Here is a 20,407-nt window from a genome sequence, read left to right on the forward strand (position 1 = left end):
TATAAAGTTAATTGTGTTTATATAAACACTATAAACTCCTCTCCTCTTCAATCCCCGGGCCTGAATGCAGACACAGTGGAGCAGTGCAGCAGGTATCTTGCCCTATCTATTCCAACCATTAACCCTGCCGGTAATCTGGAGGATTTTAAAACATGTGTCTGAATGGTAACAAATTCAACTAATAAAGACAAAGTCTGCCATTCTACAAATCTTGTACAGCTCTCCCGACAAAAATGCTTCCAGCAAACCAACAGCTTTGTTGTATCGGCCCTGATAGCATCGCAGGCATAAACATGCAACAAATCCTGTGGATCATGGAAACAAACACATATGACACTTCATAAATAAATACTGCATGCTGTGCTCACACGTGGTCTCACAGCTTGGCAGGTCTGCCTTGCCTTTGGAAAGCGTGAGCAGTCATTAAAAATTAAGAAGCAGGGTCTTCTCATAGGATAAGAAAACTCAGCTATAAATAATGATGTGATTTAATAATGCGGCCAAATTCCACTCATGGAAATTCTAAATGTTAGGGATAGGGAAGGGCAAAACAACAATGTTACATCTCTGATATGTTTTCTGATATCCGTGTGTGCAAAGTTAAAGTATAGTGTTTTTATAATGGAAATTATAATCGGAATTTGTGCTCTGTATTTACCCCAAGTACGCACACACGCAGTGAAAACACACACCTGGAGGAGTAAAGGTTCGGCTCAATCCTCTGGACCAACGTTCTCAGCTTAAATTCATTGTATTGTGAAAAATTTGATATTCTGATTCTCAACCATGTACATTGTCTAACTGCACTGGGACAACTAACCAATTACAACACAACTTCGTTTGTCACAAGGTTCATCAAACCCAGAACTAATCAAGCTGTTTCTCCCACGCTGGGGAGAAAGATATTGTAATAATGTAAATGATCTGAGAACTAATGAGCTTTTTAAACCACCAAAGACGACAGCATGTTCTAGTGCAGTGTTTCCCAACCCTGTTTCTGGAGGAACACCAACAGTACCTAATTTGGATGTATTCCTTATCTGACCCATTAACTTCAGGTTTTGGAGTCTCTTATTATGTTCTGATGAGTTAATTTACGCGTGTTTGATTAGGAAGAGGTTGAAAATGCTAACTGTTGGTGTGTCTTTAGGAATAGGGTTGGGAAAAACTGTTCTAGTACACCCCCCAAATAGAATCATGACTCTGTAAAAGGGCATAACTGGACCCCTGAAAAAAGATCACACAAAATATGAGAAACACATATTGAATGCATGTGAAATGGGTGAGTGGTTTTGAAAAAATGTTCATGTGAACTTGTGATAACATGAACAAATGTGGACATGTGTGATCACTTGGGTTTCCCGTAAAAACATTCTAAAATCACACATTGTAAGTTTCACGTGTTTTACATTTGTGATTAAACATACAGTGCATCCGGAAAGTATTCATATTGCTTCCATTTTTCCACATTTTATGTTACAGCCTTATTCCAAAATGGATTAAATTCATTTATTTCCTCAAAATTCTGCACACAATACCCCATAATGACAATGTAAAAATAGATCTTTTGAAACTGTTGAAAATTTATTAAAAATAAAAAACCTGAAAAATCACATGTACATAAGTATTCACAGCCTTTGCTCAATACTTTGTTGATGCACCTGTCTTTGGGAATTTTTGCCCATTCCTCTTAAGCTCTATCAGGTTGGATGGAAAGAGACAGTGTACAGCCATTTTATTCAGATCTCTCCAGAGATGTTCAATAGGATGTAGGTCTGGGCTCTGACTGGACCACTCAAGGACAATCACAGAGTTGTTGTAAGGCCATTCATTGAAATTTTGGTGGTGTGCTTTGGGTCATTGTCCTGCTGGAAGATGAACCGTCGCCCCAGTCTGAGGTCAAGAACACTCTGTAGCACATTGCTGCATTCATCTTTCCCTCTATCCTGACAAGTCTTCCAGTGCCTGCTGCTGAAAAACATCCCCACAGCATGATGCTGCCACCATCATGCTTCACTGTAGGGATGGTATTAGCCTAGTGATGAGCGGTGCCTGGTTTTCTCCAAACGTAACGTCTGGCATTCACTCAAAAGAGTTCAATTTTAGTCTCATCAGACCAGAGTATTTTGTTTTTTATGGTTTGAGTCCTTCAGATGCCTTTTGGCAAATTCCTGGCGGGGAGTGGCTTCTGTCTGGCCACTCTACCATACAGGCCTGATTGGTGGATTGCTGCACAGATGGTTGTCCTTCTGTAAGGTTCTCTTCTCTCCACAGAAGAAGACTGGAGCTCAGACAGAGTGACCATCGGGTTATTGATCACCTCCCTGACTAAAACCCTCCTCCCTTGATCACTCAGCTTAGATGGCCGGCCAGCTCTAGGAAGAGTCCTGGTGGTTCCAAACATCTTCCACTTATGGATGATGGAGGCCACTGTGCTCAATCCTGTCTCGGAGGTCTACAGACAATTCCTTTGTCTTTACGCTTGGTTTGTGCTTTGACATGCACTGTCAAACCTGGGACCTTAAATAGACAGGTGTATGCCTTTTCAAATCATGTCCAATCAACTGAATTTACCACAGGTGAACTCCAATTAAACTGCTGAAACATCTCAAGAATGATCAGTGGAAACAGAACATACCGGAGCTTAATTTAGAGCTTCACGGCAAAGGCTGTGAATACTTATATACATGTGATTTTTCCAGCTTTTTTACTTTTAATAAATTTGCAAGAATTAAAAAAAATCTTTTTTCACATTGTCATTATGGGGTATTGTGTGTAGAAATTTGAGGAAATAAATGAATTTAATCCATTTTAGAATAAGGCTGTAACATAAAAAACGTAGAAAAAGTGAAGTGCTATAAATACTTCCCGGATGCACAGTATGAAGCGCAAATTTTATATATATATATATATATATATATATATATATATATTTTTTTTTTTTTTTTTTTTTTTTTTTTAATTATTTTTTTTTTTCTGAAAGGGATGATTTTACAGATATAATAATTTGATTAAAGCAATTAAATAAATAAATAAGTGACAAAAAATCCAACAAATTACACAAATGGGCAAACACAGAGCTGATGAACAGTATTTGAGAGTTCTGTTCTTCTGCTACTAAAACAAAAAAAAATGTGAGAAAGCAAGTTAAAAAGAATATAAGAGCTCAACAATGAACTAATATAAAACTTTCTATAAATATGCATTTGATTCTGACCTTTCGCTTGCATACAGTAGCTTAATCCCATTCAACAGCGAACAAAACCTTGCAGGGATTGTGACAAAATTTGTCCAATTAGAATCTGACCACAAAAGCCCCCTACGGGACGATTGTAAACATTCATTAAACCTGCAGTAACACACGAGAAAAGCTATTGGAGAAACGTTACTGCTGGAAACAAAAGCAGACTGCTGTGCAGACATACGCAGCGCCAGACTCTCAAATATGATTAGCAGGTGACGTGAGTCTAATGTTTCAGGCAGCCCATCAGTTCCCATTTCTCAGAGAACTGCAGTACGGTGTTGGGTTTATTCCGCTATACGGAGTCTCTGATGGTATCAAAGGCATTTTTAGCATCAGACAATCCGCAGCAAGACAATGTTATCAAAAACAGCTGGAGCGGAGGGAGTCTTGCGCGAGCTGGGATAACAAAGGTGCTCGTGTTTCTAAAAGTATCAGTTTTAGCGTTCTCAGCTGTTTGACGGCTTCTTTTAACACATCCTCCCTCAAAGTCCCTTTAACATACAAAACTAGAAACGTGTGGCTTCACACAGAATCACAGCCATGCTGATCAGAGATGGAGGCTGTCATTATACTTAAAGACTTCAGCTCTGTTGTATTCCAGTCTGCGAAAGCGTCTGGGTGTAAAAGTACGTGAGAGACCAAAAAAAGAAACTGACACAGTTTAAATTTGCACATTATACATAATATATACTCAGAGAAAAAAAAGAAATATACAGATAATGTGTGATTATCTGCTCACTGGATGTAATAAATAAACATATTCAAATAATGAATAATTTAGATTATGGCACCTTAAAGATGCCTCATGTGGAGAATGAAGTCACATGCATTGCATTGCAAGTGTGAGTTTTTCTCAGACTTCAACAAAGTGTAAAAATCTTGATGGTTCTGTTCATCTCGTCAATCAAATTGGATCTTTATTTTGTATTTTCTATTGGATTCATGTCAGGTGATTGGCTGGGCCATTCTACAGCTTGATTTCCTTTCTCTGAAACCATTTGAGAGTTTCCTTGGCTCTGTTTTGGATCACTGTCTTGCTGAAATGTCCACCCTGGTTTCATCTTCATCATCCTGATAATGTAGATGTTGGACTGAAGTAGCTAATATTCATTTACACTGATGGAGGGTTGCTGAATAACTTCTGAGAGATTTCAGCTGCTGTCTGGGCTTTTACTGCCTTTTTACACCTCCCTTCATGTGTTCAATACTTTTTTCCTGTGTGCTTTCATTTTACTACAGATAACTTAATTCATAAACTAGTTAGTTTGGCTTTCTTTTCATTTGTATTTCTTTGGTTGCTATCAACATCTGGTGAAAATTCTAAGTCAACAGCACCTTTAGAAATATATATATTTATTTATATATAAATATAACTTTATTAACCCCCATACAAATCATTAGAACGCATGCTTAATCTGGCTTAATAGAACATTCTATATATATTTTTATATGTTTTTATTTTCATTTTATTTCATAGAGCATTTTGAGGGATGTAAACAATTCCAAATGTATTTCCTGTTCAACATTTTAAATTCCCATATAATCTGAGAATCCAAAAAAAGTCCACAATCCAAAAATTAGCAACAAAAAATGCTGGGTTCCACAGCCACACAAACAATTTGTGTTAGGACAACATGAAGGAATTAAGTCAACTAATTGGGGCTGACGCATCACCCAAGGACAGTGATAACGCTACGCAGCCAAAACACTCACTGTTGATAGAGACACTATCGCTGGCCCTCTGCTCAACACAGACAGACTGTGACGCATCAGAACAGCATCATGTCTCGTCACTAAAAAATGATCCTCAGGAAAACACCCAGGAAAACATATTTCAGCACCCAGAATCTCCAGGGCCACAGCCTCTGTCACCAGACACGTTCTCATTATCACCTTGCTCGCCTCTCTTGGGTTTCTCAAAAAAGATGGAGGAACTGGTGCATGCTGGAACTAAACTTTCACACTCTATTGCCGCAAGCCCCCAGTTACCAACCAAAAAGCGGCCTGCTCCACAACCACCTCTGAGCCCACGTGGAAGAGCCCTCCGACATTTGCCCCACCGCCAGGGCCCAAACAACAACGCACCATCTTCAGCTGGTGAACAAAACTGCTCTCCATGATGTGTCTCGGGTGCCTGCTTAGATAACAGTGTCTTTATCAGATGTTTACAGAACAAGCAGGAACCCAGTGTGCCTGTAGCTTTCTCTACACATATATGTGTTGTATTACGTGACAGAAAACCGAAGACTTTTTCAGGCCGTATAGCAAATCACTCAAATCTTGTGTCTATTAAATATAAATCTGAGACTACTGTAGCAAAAACAGCTAAAACTGTTAAGTTAGCACTTTTAAACATCCGATCACTTAACAATAAGTCACTTTTAGTCAATGATTTTATCAGCACAAATTGCCTTGATTTTATGCTTTTAAATGAAACTTGGCTAGATGACAGTTGTAGTGCAGCAGTTCTGAATGAAACCGCTCCTTTAAACTTTGACTTTTTGAGTGTTTTCAGAGCCAATAGGAGAGGTGGAGGCATTGCTGCCCTGTTTAAAGATGTCTATGAGTGTAAACAAGTGTCATTTGGTGACTTTTTGTCTTTTGAATATCTGAGTATAGCACTAAAAGGTGCTCCACGTATCTTACTGATCATTATCTACAGACCTCCAAAATATTCTCCAACTTTTATTGATGATTTTACAGAGCTGTTATCATTAGTAACCTCTGAATTTGACTATTTTACCATTGTTGGGGATTTTAATATTCACATTGATAATCCAGAAATCAATGCTGTAAAAGAACTGATGACTGTTTTGAACACTTTTGATCTGACTCAGCATGTTCAAGGACCCACACACAATCGTGGACACACTCTTGATCTACTTATAACTAAGGGTTTACACATTTCATCAACTGTTGTTAAGGATGTTGCACTATCTGATCATTTCTGTATTTTCTTTGACATATTGTTCACTCCAGCTATTAAAGACAGATCTTTCTCTGTCAGAAAGAGATGCTGCAATGAGAACACTAATGAGCAGTTTATGAAGGCCATATCGCTAGCACCAAGTATATCTGCAGACTCTGTTGATTCTCTCCTTGATTTGTTTAATTCTAAAGTTAAATTCTAAAGCTCCTGTTAAAGCCAAGAATATAACTAGCAGGCAAAGGGGATCTTGGACTAGGTCCCCAAGAATTAAAATAATGAAAAGACAGTGCAGAAAAGCTGAGCGTGTGTGGAGAAAGACGAAACTAGTAGTCCATTATAATATCTATAAAGACCGTCTTCGTGCTTTTAATATGGAACTAAAAACTGCTAGGCAGACTTTCTTCTCAAGCCTTATAAACAGCAATGTAAACAATGCTCGTAAACTCTTTGCAACGATAGAGAAACTCACAACCCCCCCAGTCGGATTCCCAGTGAGCTACTCTCTGAAAGCAAATGTAATGAGTTTGCTCATTTCTTTACTGACAAGATCAATAATATCAGAAAGGCAATCAGCTCATCCAATCAGCCAAATTGTGTCGACGTCAGACTAGCTCAACTACAACTTAAGAAATCAGACATTATGTCCGATTTCATGGCAATTAATGGCAAAATCTTAGAAGAGATCGTGCAAGTTATGAAAACATCAACCTGCAGTCTTGACACGCTCCCCACATCATTCTTTAAAACGGTGTTTACCTGCTTAGAAATGGATCTTCTAAAAGTGGTAAATGCTTCACTTCTCTCAGGGATTTTTCCTAACTCACTTAAAACTGCAGTTGTTAAACCCCTCTTGAAGAAGAGCAACCTGGATAACACCATATTGAGCAATTACAGGCCCATCTCAAATCTCCCTTTCATTGGCAAAATCATTGAAAAAGTTGTTTTTAACCAGGTTAACAAGTTCCTAAACTTCAAGGGGTGTTTAGACAATTATCAATCTGGTTTCAGACCACATCACAGTACAGAGAGCGCCCTTATAAAGATAATCAATGACATCTGCCTAAATACAGATTCAGGCAAACTAACAGTGCTGGTACTGCTCGATCTCAGTGCCGCATTTGACACTGTCGATCACAGCATACTTCTGGATAGGCTGGAAAACTGGGTTGGGCTGTCTGGAACGGTCCTCAAATGGTTCAGATCTTACCTTGAAGGAAGAGGTTACTATGTCAGTATAGGTGACCATAGGTCGAGGTGGACACCCATGACATGTGGAGTCCCACAAGGCTCGATTCTGGCACCACTCCTGTTCAACCTTTATATGCTCCCTCTGAGCCAAATAATGAGAAAAAAATCAAATCTCCTACCACAGCTATGCTGATGACACTCAGATCTACCTAGCCTTACTGCCTAATGACTACAGCCCCATTGACACCCTCTGCCAATGCATTGATGAAATTAACAATTGGATGTGCCAAAACTTTCTTCAGTTAAACAAAGAGAAAACTGAAGTGATTGCGTTTGGCAACAGAGATGAGGTTCTCAAGGTGAATGCGTACCTTGGCTCTAAGGGTCAAACAACAAAAATTAAGGTCAAAAATCTTGGTGTGACTCTGGAGTCAGATCTGAGTTTTAATAGTCATATCAAAGCAGTTAGTAAATCAGCATACTATCATCTCAAAAACATTGCAAGAATTAGATGCTTTGTTTCCAGTGAAGACTTAGAGAAACTTGTTCATGCTTTTATCAGCAGCAAGGTGGATTACTGTAATGGCCTCCTCACTGGCCTTCCCAAAAAGACAGTCAGACAGTTGCAGCTCATCCAGAACGCTGCGGCCAGAATTCTGACCAGAACCAGGAAATCAGAGCACATCACACCTGTCCTCACGTCTTTACACTGGCTCCCAGTTACATTCAGAATAGATTTTAAAGTATTATTACTGGTCTATAAATCACTAAATGGCCTAGGACCTCAATACATTATAGATATGCTCACTGAATACAAACCTAACAGATCACTCAGATCTTTAGGATCAAATAGATTAGAAATCCCAAGAGTTCAGTCAAAGCAGGGTGAATCGGCTTTCAGCTATTACGCCCCTCGCTGCTGGAATCAGCTTCCAGAAATGATCAGATGTGCTCCAACATTAGGCACGTTCAAATCAAATCATCTGTTTAGCTGTGCCTTTACTGAATGAGCACTGTGCTACGTCCGACAGATCGAACTACTATGTTTTTCTCTTCTTTTTAATTCTTTTCAGCTTTTATTTTATATTATTTCTATTTTTACCATTTTTATTATTTGTTTTTTTTATTTCTCTTATACTTGTTTCTTTTATTCCTGTTTATGTAAAGCACTTTGAATTGCCACTGTGTATGAAATGTGCTATATAAATAAACTTGCCTTGCCTAATTAATTTTTACAAATTTGATTGGACATAAAACAATTCATTTGTCCCCCAAAAAACCCTCAAGAAGTGTGTCGTTTCAATTCATTTTAAGTAAGTAGTTTGGATGACTGAACCAACCTCTTGTTACAGTTCTAAAATAGTTTGACATCAAACGGGAACTGTTCATGGGCCAACGATAACACCACAATAAAATGGTCTATATCTGCATTTAATTTTTTTTCAATTTTTAAACTGTCAATTTAATTAACTGTTAATTAAAATGTAATTTTAGCTTAATAAAAAAGTTTATTTGCAGAATAGTGTTTTAGGATCTAAAACACATGCTCTAATAATGTATTTTATTCATAAATAAAAATACATTTATCTGCATTCTTTGATTTTAAACTGTCAATTTAACCAACTATTATTTAAAATGTCATTTTAGTTTAATAAAAATGTTTATTTGTAGAAAAGTTTAATGACTTAAAATAAAGAAAATCAAGCTCTAATAATGTGTTTTTAATAAATAATAAAATATCTGCATTATTTTATTTTAAACTGTGAATTTAATTAACTGTTAATTAAAATGTAATTTTAGTGTAATAAAATACTTATTTGTAGAATAGAGTTTTATGACTTAAAAATAACAAAATCAAGCTCTAAGAAATGTATTTTTATTTATAAATGTGTATTCATACATTTTTTATAAAACAGCATAATTTCAAAGTCAGAAGCATGTTGCCCAGATGGCAAGAAAATGAAACAAATCAAACCATATCAGCAGCGCGAAGCATCCTTAATTCATAACCTTTAAGCATTTCACACATAAGCACTGAGATTAGAGAGGACATGAGTGCAATATCTAAACAACAAAAAACCCATGACTGCTCTAATAGGAAGCAGTGTATTCAGCATAGGTTTTACCGTGCAGGTCATTAATTTAGCGTTATCAGCCTGCCGTAAGCACTTCCCCTTTCATCTCACGTTCTCCCTCATGAAGGTGACTTTACGCCTGCCGTGCGCAACTGAACGACAGTGACACTGGAGGAATTAAAAGAGAGGATAAGAAAGGGTAGAGGCAATAGGAGAATTGCGATTTGCATTCTTCCACCAAAGTTCTCGCATCCCTCCCCATCACTCCGCATCGATTTTCTCATTCGCCTCATCTATCTTGACGCAAAAGGCCTTGATATTTTGACTAGCCGCTATCTCTCTTGTATCTGGAAGGTGCGCATTATTTACTGCTGTCTGCTAGCAGTGAGTACACATTAATTAATCAATATGACGCTATTCTTCCGGACGTGTAGCCAGCGAGTGGCGATACATCAGGGAGTGACGAGGCCAGCGTTCGCTACCTGAGATTTTGCCCCAGACCGGAAGATTACAGCATTATTTGCAAGGACACTGCAGCTAACAAGAGGGTGATGAGAGACGGCTGATGGTAGACATTTAACTGGGACAGCCCAGGTGAGGTCACTAGTCATGCTGATTTTAGGAGCAAGTATTTATGTTTAGCAGAGAAAAAACAAATATTCCCATAATTAGTTTTGCTGCGATATATTTCACCAGATACAATACTAGGAAAGCCAGTTTCCACCATTGAATTTTTTTTTTTTTTTTTTTTTAAAGGTTACAAACTCGCAAGATATACAGTCAGAATTCTGAGATAAAAAGTCCAGAACTCTGACTTTGTATCTTAGAACTCTGACTATATCTCACTTGCAATTCTGAGAAATAAAGTAGCAATTGTGTGATATAAACTATAAACAATTGAGTGATTTATAACTTTATAAAGTCTAGATGCAATACTGGTATATTTTACCAGATACAATACTATGGAAGCCCATTTCCACCCCTGAATAAAAAGTGTAAATAAAGATTACAAACTTGCAAGATATAAAAGTTAGAATCATGAGATAAAAATAAGTTATAAATCTGAGTTTATATCACACAATTGCGAAGTTATTTTTCAGAATTGTGAGATATTCTCAATTCGCAAATTCAAAAACGATTCGTAAATATACAAATCCAATTTGTAAAATTTAAAACACAATTCGGAAATGCACAAATTCAGTTCATGATTTCAAAACACAATTCGTAAATACACAAATCCAATTTGTAAAATTTAAAACAATTCTTAAATGCACAAATTCAGTTAATAAATTCAAAACACTATTCATAAATACACAAATCCAATTTAAAGTATGATTTGTAAATACACAAATCCAGTTCATAAATTTAAAATACGATTCGTAAATACACAAATCCAATTCGTAAATTTAAAATACAATTCGTAAATACACAAATCCAATTCATAAATTTTAAATATGATTCGTAAATATACAAATCCAACTGTAAATTTAAAATATAATTTGTAAATACACAAATTCAGTTCATAAATTTAAAATATGATTCGTAAATACATAAATCCAATTCATAAATTTTAAATATGATTCGTAATTTCAAAACAGTTTGTATCACGCAATAGCCACTTTATTTCCCAGAATTGTGAGATATAAGGTCAGAATTCTGAGAAGTAAAGTCAGGTTTTTATGAGTCAATTATAAAATATCACTGTACAGTATTCATTGTATAAATAACTAAATATAAAATTGTAAAATTCTGATTTATAAATAAAATCTGAAAAAAAGTGCTAAAAAAAGAGTTTAGCACGCAAGTTTGACTATTTCACAGAATTGCAAGACATAAAGTCAGATATCTGTAATATAGTCAGAATTTATTCTGAGAAAAAAATATCTGAATAGTCAAATGTAAATTATCACTTTATAGTCTGCATTGTAGAAATAACTAAATATAAATAAACTTTTTTTTAAAGCTACTACCAACATTTAAACTCAAAATGCTTTCTTGAAATTATGTATCATCACAGGATATTTTGGATAAACTTTGAAATGACAAACTATTGTACCTGATCAACTATAATCATATGTGATTATTGTGGATGTGTACATTGCAATATCAAAGGCAATACGATATGCAGTATTGTGCAGCCATAGTATAAACTCTCCTACCTTCGGTTGCAGGAAAGAGATTTTGTCCTTCGCTGTTTGTTTCAGCTAGTTTGCCAGTCCGCAGTAAAACTTCAGCAAAGTCTTCTTGAGGGTTGTAGTGGTACGAAGAATAGACATCTTCTGACTGGAAAGATAACAGAGAAGAGCAGGACTTAATTCACTCTTTTGGAATTTTTGAGGACTTTTTCACTTAATTTTCACTTGTGTCAATTTTTGAAATGCCTTTGAACAACACTACCAGACAAAAAGTTTGGGAAAGGTTTTGGGAAAATTCAGCCTGATCTCACAAGGAATACTATTTCATGCATTGTTGGAAAAGTGGCTAATTCAAACAAATGCATAAGATTTTGTTCATATAAAAACATATGGCTTTTAAAAGGAGGCATGCCCCCAAACCCCGCCCCTAAACCCAACCATTACGGGGATTGGTTAATTTTACAAAAAAATTTTTTACTAAAACTTACAAATGGGATCTTACAAATTGTTCCGTTTTAGCCACTAAAATAAAACCTTACAACTTGCTGTGAGATTATGTTCGAACATTATATTAAATTTTCATAATTTTTTGATGTGATGATACTAAAACTGATATAGATGAAATTATAGTTTGTGAATTGTGAGTCACGCTTAATATGAATTAATCAAGAATGACTAACAAAATACAGTAACACAATAATATATACAAAAAAAGCATAGTTCTTTTGAACAGCTTCCTGATAAAGCAATCACAAGAGCAAACTGCATAAAAAATACAATAGAACACACTTATTTTATCTTTGACATGTCAGTTGCCATTTCCCATTAGCTGAATTTATAATTTAATCACAGCACACAAAGGTCAATGTTATATTTATACTGAATCACCTAGAGTAGGCGGTGGGATTCTAATGGTTTAGAAGCAGCTGTTAGATACATATTTGTGTCTGTGTGTGTGTATGTAACCAAATCAGACCTTATTAACCCTTTAACTGCCTGCTCGACCAAATGGTTGACCATATTTTGACTGACCATATCTTATTGAGAAGTACCTAACTTAACTAAACCTGATTGAGCCATCTCTACCGCTTGGGTGAAGTTTGTTATGGCAAAAAAATCCACTAGTTGTCACAAACTCAATCAACAGCACTCGTCACAACATTGCTTTTACCATTGAAATCAAAAACAAGGAAATCACTCCTGACATGTGAACTGTTTTTGGTGAAAATTTGCAAGGTAAGCCTATTTTTTTGACATATTACCCTCTAAGAACCCTAACTTTACAAAGTTATGTTGCTTGGTGCAATGAGAAATATTTATTGTGTTTGTAATACACAATACACAGACGCTTTGGATAAAAGCGTCTGCTAAATGACTAAATGTAATAATTTTTTAAAAACATGCTTGACCAAGTGGTTGATCTTTCACTTTATGGTTTGCTGAAAAATATTCACTTTTGATCATTCACAGAATAAATATGACACAGCTTGTTATTTATTCATGAATATACTGAGACAATTTTTAAGTATATATTTTTTACGACACTTTTCGGATATTTTTGGAGTAAACAATGAATTTTTAGAACTAATGTGTGGAAATCACAACTTTCAAAGATGATTATCTCTTAAATGGCAAATGCTGGTGCACTAACACTTGCACAATTGTAAGAAATGTATAATTGATTGTTTGTTTGTTTGCAGTTATTGCAGATGTCAATAGTTTCTATGGTACAAGAACTCACATCGTCAGGCCCTTTTACCAGAAAATTTCCTAACTGATGAGATAATTCAGCCTGTTCACTCGCATACTCACTCACTCACTCACTCACTCACTCACTCACTCACTCACTCACTCACTCACTCACTCACTCACTCACTCACTCTCTCTCTCTCACTCACACACACACACACATACATACATACACTTGTACACACCGTTCATACACTCATCACACACACAGTTCTCTCTCCATCTCCATTTCTCTCTCCAACACACACACACGCATGCACGCACACACACACACACACACAGTTTTTATACTGTACAAACTGTATTTTCGATTGCTCTAACCCCAAACCCTATCCCTTACAGGAAATTGTGTGTAATTTTATTTTCTGAAAATAAAAAAATATTTAATATGATTGAATGTCATACATAATGTCCACATAATTCACCATATCCTCGTTATATCTGTGTAATACTGATGTTGTTATACACATACATGGGCACACGCTCACACAAACACATTTACATCCACTCTTTCACACACTCACCTATACTCATACGCTCTATTTCTCGCTCTCTTACACACACACACTTTCACACGTGCACACACAGGTACAATCACACTGTTTCTCACACTCTCTCTTACACACATTATCCGCACGCACGCACTCTCTCTCGCGCACACACGCGCACACACGCGCACGCACGCGCACGCACGCACGCACGCACTAATTCACTTAATTTGGATTGTATTGTAAAAAAACAAGAAAACGTGTAAATTACTGTGTTAAATGAGAATCTGGAATATTTTATGGCTTATGGTTATGATTTAGTATTCAAAAAATGTTTTATTTTGATTATGTTTTTAATTAAATTGGTCTTCCACCTCATATTTTCAGATTTTTATAGTATATTTATTAATACTGGTACTTTTACCATAAACCGACATCTCAACCATTTGGTAGAGGCTGATATTTTAGAAATGATGGGATGTGTTGAAAAAAAAATGCATTGATTGTGTTAACTAGCGACATTAGGAGTTAAGAAGTGCAATAAAAAAAAAAAAATTATATTGCTTTTTTCTTGGTGTGGCAGTTAAAGGGATAAAGTATAAATGTTTATGCGTTTGTTTATTTAAAAGTATTATTACAACTCTAAACAATACCGGTAAATCCCTATTTAATGTTAGCATCTATAGAATAAATGTATCTAACATACTGCCATGGCAAAATTAAAAGACCCATTGAAAAAGCTCAGGGTCTAAGGTTTAACTATGGATTTTAATAAAATGGTAAACAAAAAAAGTATTCTATAAAGGTAAGATAACATAATTTATTTCCTTTTATATACTTTTTTTTAGAACATCTGGTGTTTGAAAATAAGGGTTTTTCCACCAAATATTGATGACCTCTTCTGAGGTTGAATCATTGGCATTGTGTTGTTAAAACATATACAAACATGGTCACACTATAAAATAATGGTCCATTGATTTATGTTAGTTCATGTATGTACTGCCATGAAAAAAAACAATTAGTAATACATTTTTTACAATATTTATTCAGCTTTGTTAACGTTAGTTAACATTATTTAAGTTAAAAAAAGTTAGTTCATTTTCAGGTTATGTTAACTCCCAGTGCGTTAACTAATGTTAACAAGCACAACTGTGGCCATTAATGATGCATTAGTAAATGTATATAATTAATAAATGCTTTACAAGCTTATTCATACTTCATGTTAATATATACATCAACTAACATTAACTATTGAACCATTATTCTACAGCCTTACCAAAAACATGTCTGAAAACATGGCACTTTTTTGTTAGTTTATGTACAAAAACATCCTCTAAAATGACATGTATTTTAAATTGGAAATAAATGTCATCAGTAGTTTACAAAATACAACAAAAAACATGGCTCTCAAACACATAATGAAGAGAAACTATAATCCAGTAGATCAATAATCCTGAAAATCTCTATTGAAAATATATAATAATTATATAGTATAGTATGGTATAGTATGGTAAAGTATAGTATAGTATAGTATAGTATAGTATAGTATAATATACAATAATATAATATAATATAATATAATTTGAAAAGTATAAATACATTTATTTACTAAGATATTCCATGCAATGTATTTATTTGTAATAGAGAAGTGCAGTGGTTAACAGCTTATTTACTTATTTAGCCACTTAGCAGCTATAGTATGGAATCATTATAATGATTTAATTATGCTATTTTAATTGTGCTTTTGTTTTATCTTACAAGTCTGCAAGCTTTAAATTCACAGTAATTGCCCAGAACACAATGACCTGTGCATTACTCAATATGTCTCCTTTTGTGTCAGTCAACATTAATGCAATTACAGTGTACACAAGATAAATACACAAATTCAGAATTATCATTAACCTTTTCCTCTACCGCCGCTGAGATTTTCAAGAGACATCAAATAAAGCTTTAAGAGAAAAACACAAACAGATGTGAGCCAGAAGGAAGGAGGTTGTGAAATTTACCGTATTGACATATGGATCATCGAACAGCTCCTCGTAGAAAGGACTGCAGCCCTGCTTCTCCAGATCTGCGTTCTGATTGGCCGCTCCGGCACGGTTTCTATCCATGGCTGGTCCCTGAGAGGAGATAAACGTTCATTAAACATTCATAGAATATTCATAAAACATTCACAGACATGCATGCAGGAGCCATTAATGTTTCAGCCACGCTTATAACGCTCGTAAGATGCTAAAGCATTCTGCCAGGAACAGAGGGGGATTTTTGATTCTGGTCTTGTAAGATGGTTACAGACGTTGATGTAGGATGGAGAAACCATGGGACGGTCATCAATAAAAAAAAATCATATTATTTGTAGTTTGCAGTGGATTGCAATTGTATGCAATATATCACAAAAATATGCAACATTGTTGAGTATTCCGATAACGATAATTCATACACTAAAACAAAAAAAACCTAACTTAGTGTTTTTGTCTTGCTTCAAGTCCAAATATCTAAAAATTCACTATATTATGTCTTTCTTTTCTTTTTTTATACTTTTATAACCTGCTTTAATAATTTTATTGTTTGTTTGTTTTTCTTATACTTCTCTTTTTTTATTCTTGTTTATGTAAAGCACTTTGAATTGCCACTGTGTATGAAATGTGCTATATAAATAAACTTGCCTTGCTTTAAATCAAGAAGCATTTCTAGTGAAGCAAAAAATATTGTCTTTTTTAGGAAATAATAAGCTAAAATGAAGTGAGATTTCCTTAAAACAAGTAAAATAATCTGCCAATGGTGAAAGTAAAATATTCTTATTTCATAGCGAAAACAAGAGTATTTTGTTTAAAATTTTGTAGAAAATGCTTTTTGATTTATTTAATATATATATATATATATATATATATATATATATATATATATATATATATATATATATATATATATATATATATATATATATATATATATATATAAAGACAAAAACTTAAGGAAAGCAGTTTTTTGCAGTGTAAGACATAACATTTCCCTAGAAAAATGCAATTTTTTTATTTATTTATTTATTTATTTATTTATTTATTTATTTATTTAATGAAATTACAATAAACAGATGTTGGAGCCAGATCGGTCTCAAAAATAATACATTTACAAAAACAATTCATACATCCACCGCACAGTCACATTACACAAAATGGAATTTGCAAATTCAAAACACGATTCATAAATGCTCAAATCCTATTAGCAAATTTAAAACACGATTTGTATATACATAAATCCAATTCGTAAAATTTAAAACACAATTCGTAAATGCACAAATCTAGTTCATAAATTCAAAACACGATTCGCAAATACACAAATTCAATTAGTAAATTTAAAAAACGATTCGTAAATACACAAATCCAATTTATAAATTCAAAACACGATTCATAAATACACAAAACCAATTTGTACATTTAAAATGAGAATTGTAAATACACAAATCCAATTCATAAATTCAAAACTCGATTCGTAAATACACAAAATCAATTAGTAAATTTAAAATGCGATTCGTAAATACATGAATGCAATTCATAAATTCAAAACTCGATTCGTAAATACACAAATACAATTTGTAATTTCAAAACATGATTCATAATATACACATCACTTGCTGAAAATATTTATTTAATATTTATTTTTTACTTGTGAATTGGTTGTGTTGTATTTATTAATACAATTGTGTTTTAAATTTACAAATTGGATTTAGTAAATGTGAATTGTGCTGTTTATGTATGAATTTTATTTTGTAAATGTCTCACTTTTAAGACTGATCTGGCTCCATAGATAAAGGTATATTTTCCAGATCTAATTAATTCTAATTCTAAAAAACTGTGTCAAGGTGCAAACGTTTAAAACACTAAGAATGCGTTCGACATGAAACACGGCTGCAGGTGGTGATCAACGAGATTAGCAGCGCGAAGGCGGGGGCAGAGTTGAAAATAGAGCTGTCAGGCCAGACACCACGAGGCTCAAAATTGCTGCAGTCATGACCGATCACATGCCGTAATAATTTATTTGTTTATTTATTGCAATAACAACAAAAGATTTACACTACAAATAAAACAGAATACAGTCTCTACAAACTATAATTCATTTTTAAACAATATGGGAATTATAAAGTAAATTTAAGTAGCCTATATAACAAACGCATAAGAAATAAGGGGAAAACGAGAGGGCACATAAAAAGAAAATAAATATTCACGAATAGGGTTATTTTGGATAATAAAAGCATTTTTAAAAAAGCACTTTAATCCAAAAAGATTGAACAAAATGATCAAAATAAATGAGCTACACTTTAAGTAGAAATTTTCCAGCAGGTACATCAATGTCACTTTTAAAATTTCTGCATAAACGGCTTGACAGGAAATAATTTTATAATCATGTATTTTTATATTTAAAAAAACTTTTTTTTTTTACTTAATTTGTTAAGAAACCTTTATAGGGGTGTCAGGATCAAAGATGATAATTATTTTATTACAAGTCTGTAAGACTTATTTGAGTTAATATTAAGGTTATTTACAAAAATATATCATTTAAATCATTTAAGGAGCTGAATACAGTAAACAGTCTGCATAAAAATGTCGAATAAACCTAAGCAAACAATCAAGCCCTTATAAAATTATTTAACAAAAGATGATACTGCAGTAAAATATTTGTGGTTTTTTAATAAGCATGATGTGTACAAGATAGAGAGGGTATGAAAAGTTAATTGTTTGTTTCGAAATTTGTGAGACGGAATTTGTCCAATAATAAACCCGAAACACACGTGGTTGTTGTCATGCGGTGAACTCCAATCGTGTAATATCAGTGTCATCATCGCAGGTCCTGCAGTCGCTCTTTAGACACTGCACCGGCTGAATCAATCTTCTGATCTCGCAGCGCTGTCGTGATACTTTGATGCCACATGTGACAGTCACGTGGCGTCCGCGCAGTATCAATATGGACAAAATTTCTAACCGGCGTGCACCACTTCAAGACAGATTTTGATCGATCTGCGCAGCGCTGCATGAAGTCAACGGCACCAACATCTCTGATTGGCTGTTGGCAATTGCCTCTCATCTCGACTCCCACCATAAGTATTTTTTTAAGCTCTGAGTTCACCTCTGGGCAAATAGCAGAACAGCAACTAAAGGGAAGGTGGAGTTAAAGAGAGTAAAGTCTCATCTAATTTATAAAATAGCCAATGCATAAAATCAATGTCATTTATCACACGTCTGTGATACATATATTGAATATACCATTATTGTGATAATGATAATGTTGCAATATGTTGTGCAGCCCTAGGAGTAAGCTATTTAAAGCAGACATATCATGCAAATCTGACTTTTTTCATGTTTAAGTGCTATAATTGGGTCCCTGGTGCATTTGCAAATCACAGAAAATATGAACAAGCACAACCCAACTTTGTTTTAGCAAGTAATTTCTGCAAGCAAATGAAAAACAAGTTGTTTAGATTTTGTTCCAGTAGTGATGTAGAAAGGGCATTTTATTACACATTACTGCCCCTTTATCTGAAAATTGTCACCACCAGTGCACCATTTCCACTCACTTCTTATACTTGCTCAAGATTTACAATGTTTATAGCATGATGTTTATTAACTAAGTGGGACATTTATACAGTATTTCCTATATTCATTCATTCATTTATTTTCTTTTCGGCTTAGTCCCTTTATTAATCTGGGGACACCACAGCGGAATGAACCGCCAACTTATCCAGCATATGTTTTACGCAGCGGATGCCAATCCAGCTGCAACCCATTACTGGAAAACATCCATACACACTCATTCACACAAGTATTATTATGTGTGAATTATATGAATTATTAGCCCCCCTGAATTATTAGCCCCCCTGTTTATTTTTTTCCCCAATTTTAGTTTAACAGAGAGAAGATTTTTTCAACACATTTTTAATCATAACAGTTTTAATAACTCATCTCTAATAACAAATTTTATTTTGTCTGTGCCATGATGACTGTAAATAATTTTTGACTAGATATTTTTCAAGACACTTCCATACAGCTTAACTTACCTAGGTTAATTAGGTTAACTAGGCAAGTTAGAGTAATTAGGCAAATTATTGTATATCGATGGTTTGTTCTGTAGACTATCGGGAATAATATTAGCTCCCATGTGTTCTCCAAAGACTTATAACTAGGGCCAGACAGAATATGCGGAAATTTTTTTGTCATTTCTGTGGAGAATTTCGCACAAAAAAAATCTGCAGATTATGCAAAATTATTTTGGGAGTATCATAACTAAAAACTGAATATATGAAATAAAAAATAATAGCTTTTTAACTTTTTTCATGTAAATCCAATTAGATCCACTTATTTGGTAAACAAAGCAAGTCTCCCATATAATATATAATAACAGACAGAAATTATTATTTTACAAACGGTATTGTAAATAAATCAAATAAAAACTTTCATATTAGTCAATAATATTACTGAAATTAATTTAAAAACTGAATAAATATAAATTTACACACACTACACGTGTAAATAAATTGACTCAGTGATGGGCTAAAAATCTGTGAAAATTTGCGGATTTCTGTGTGCGCAAAAGCTGTGTATGCC

At 34.3% G+C, this 20,407-nt stretch overlaps 1 protein-coding gene across 1 annotated transcript in view; it reads right to left on the minus strand.

Moving 5' to 3' along the window:
- nbas (NBAS subunit of NRZ tethering complex) overlaps window positions 1–20,407 on the minus strand; it is a 350,427-nt gene that overhangs the window by 167,273 nt on the left and 162,747 nt on the right. Inside the window, 2 exon segments of the mRNA XM_056480954.1 lie at window positions 11,596–11,719; window positions 15,815–15,928. Coding sequence (XP_056336929.1) covers window positions 11,596–11,719; window positions 15,815–15,928 — 238 coding nt within the window.

Source organism: Danio aesculapii, chromosome 20, assembly GCF_903798145.1.
Source record: "Danio aesculapii chromosome 20, fDanAes4.1, whole genome shotgun sequence".
Classification (NCBI taxonomy): domain Eukaryota; kingdom Metazoa; phylum Chordata; class Actinopteri; order Cypriniformes; family Danionidae; genus Danio; species Danio aesculapii.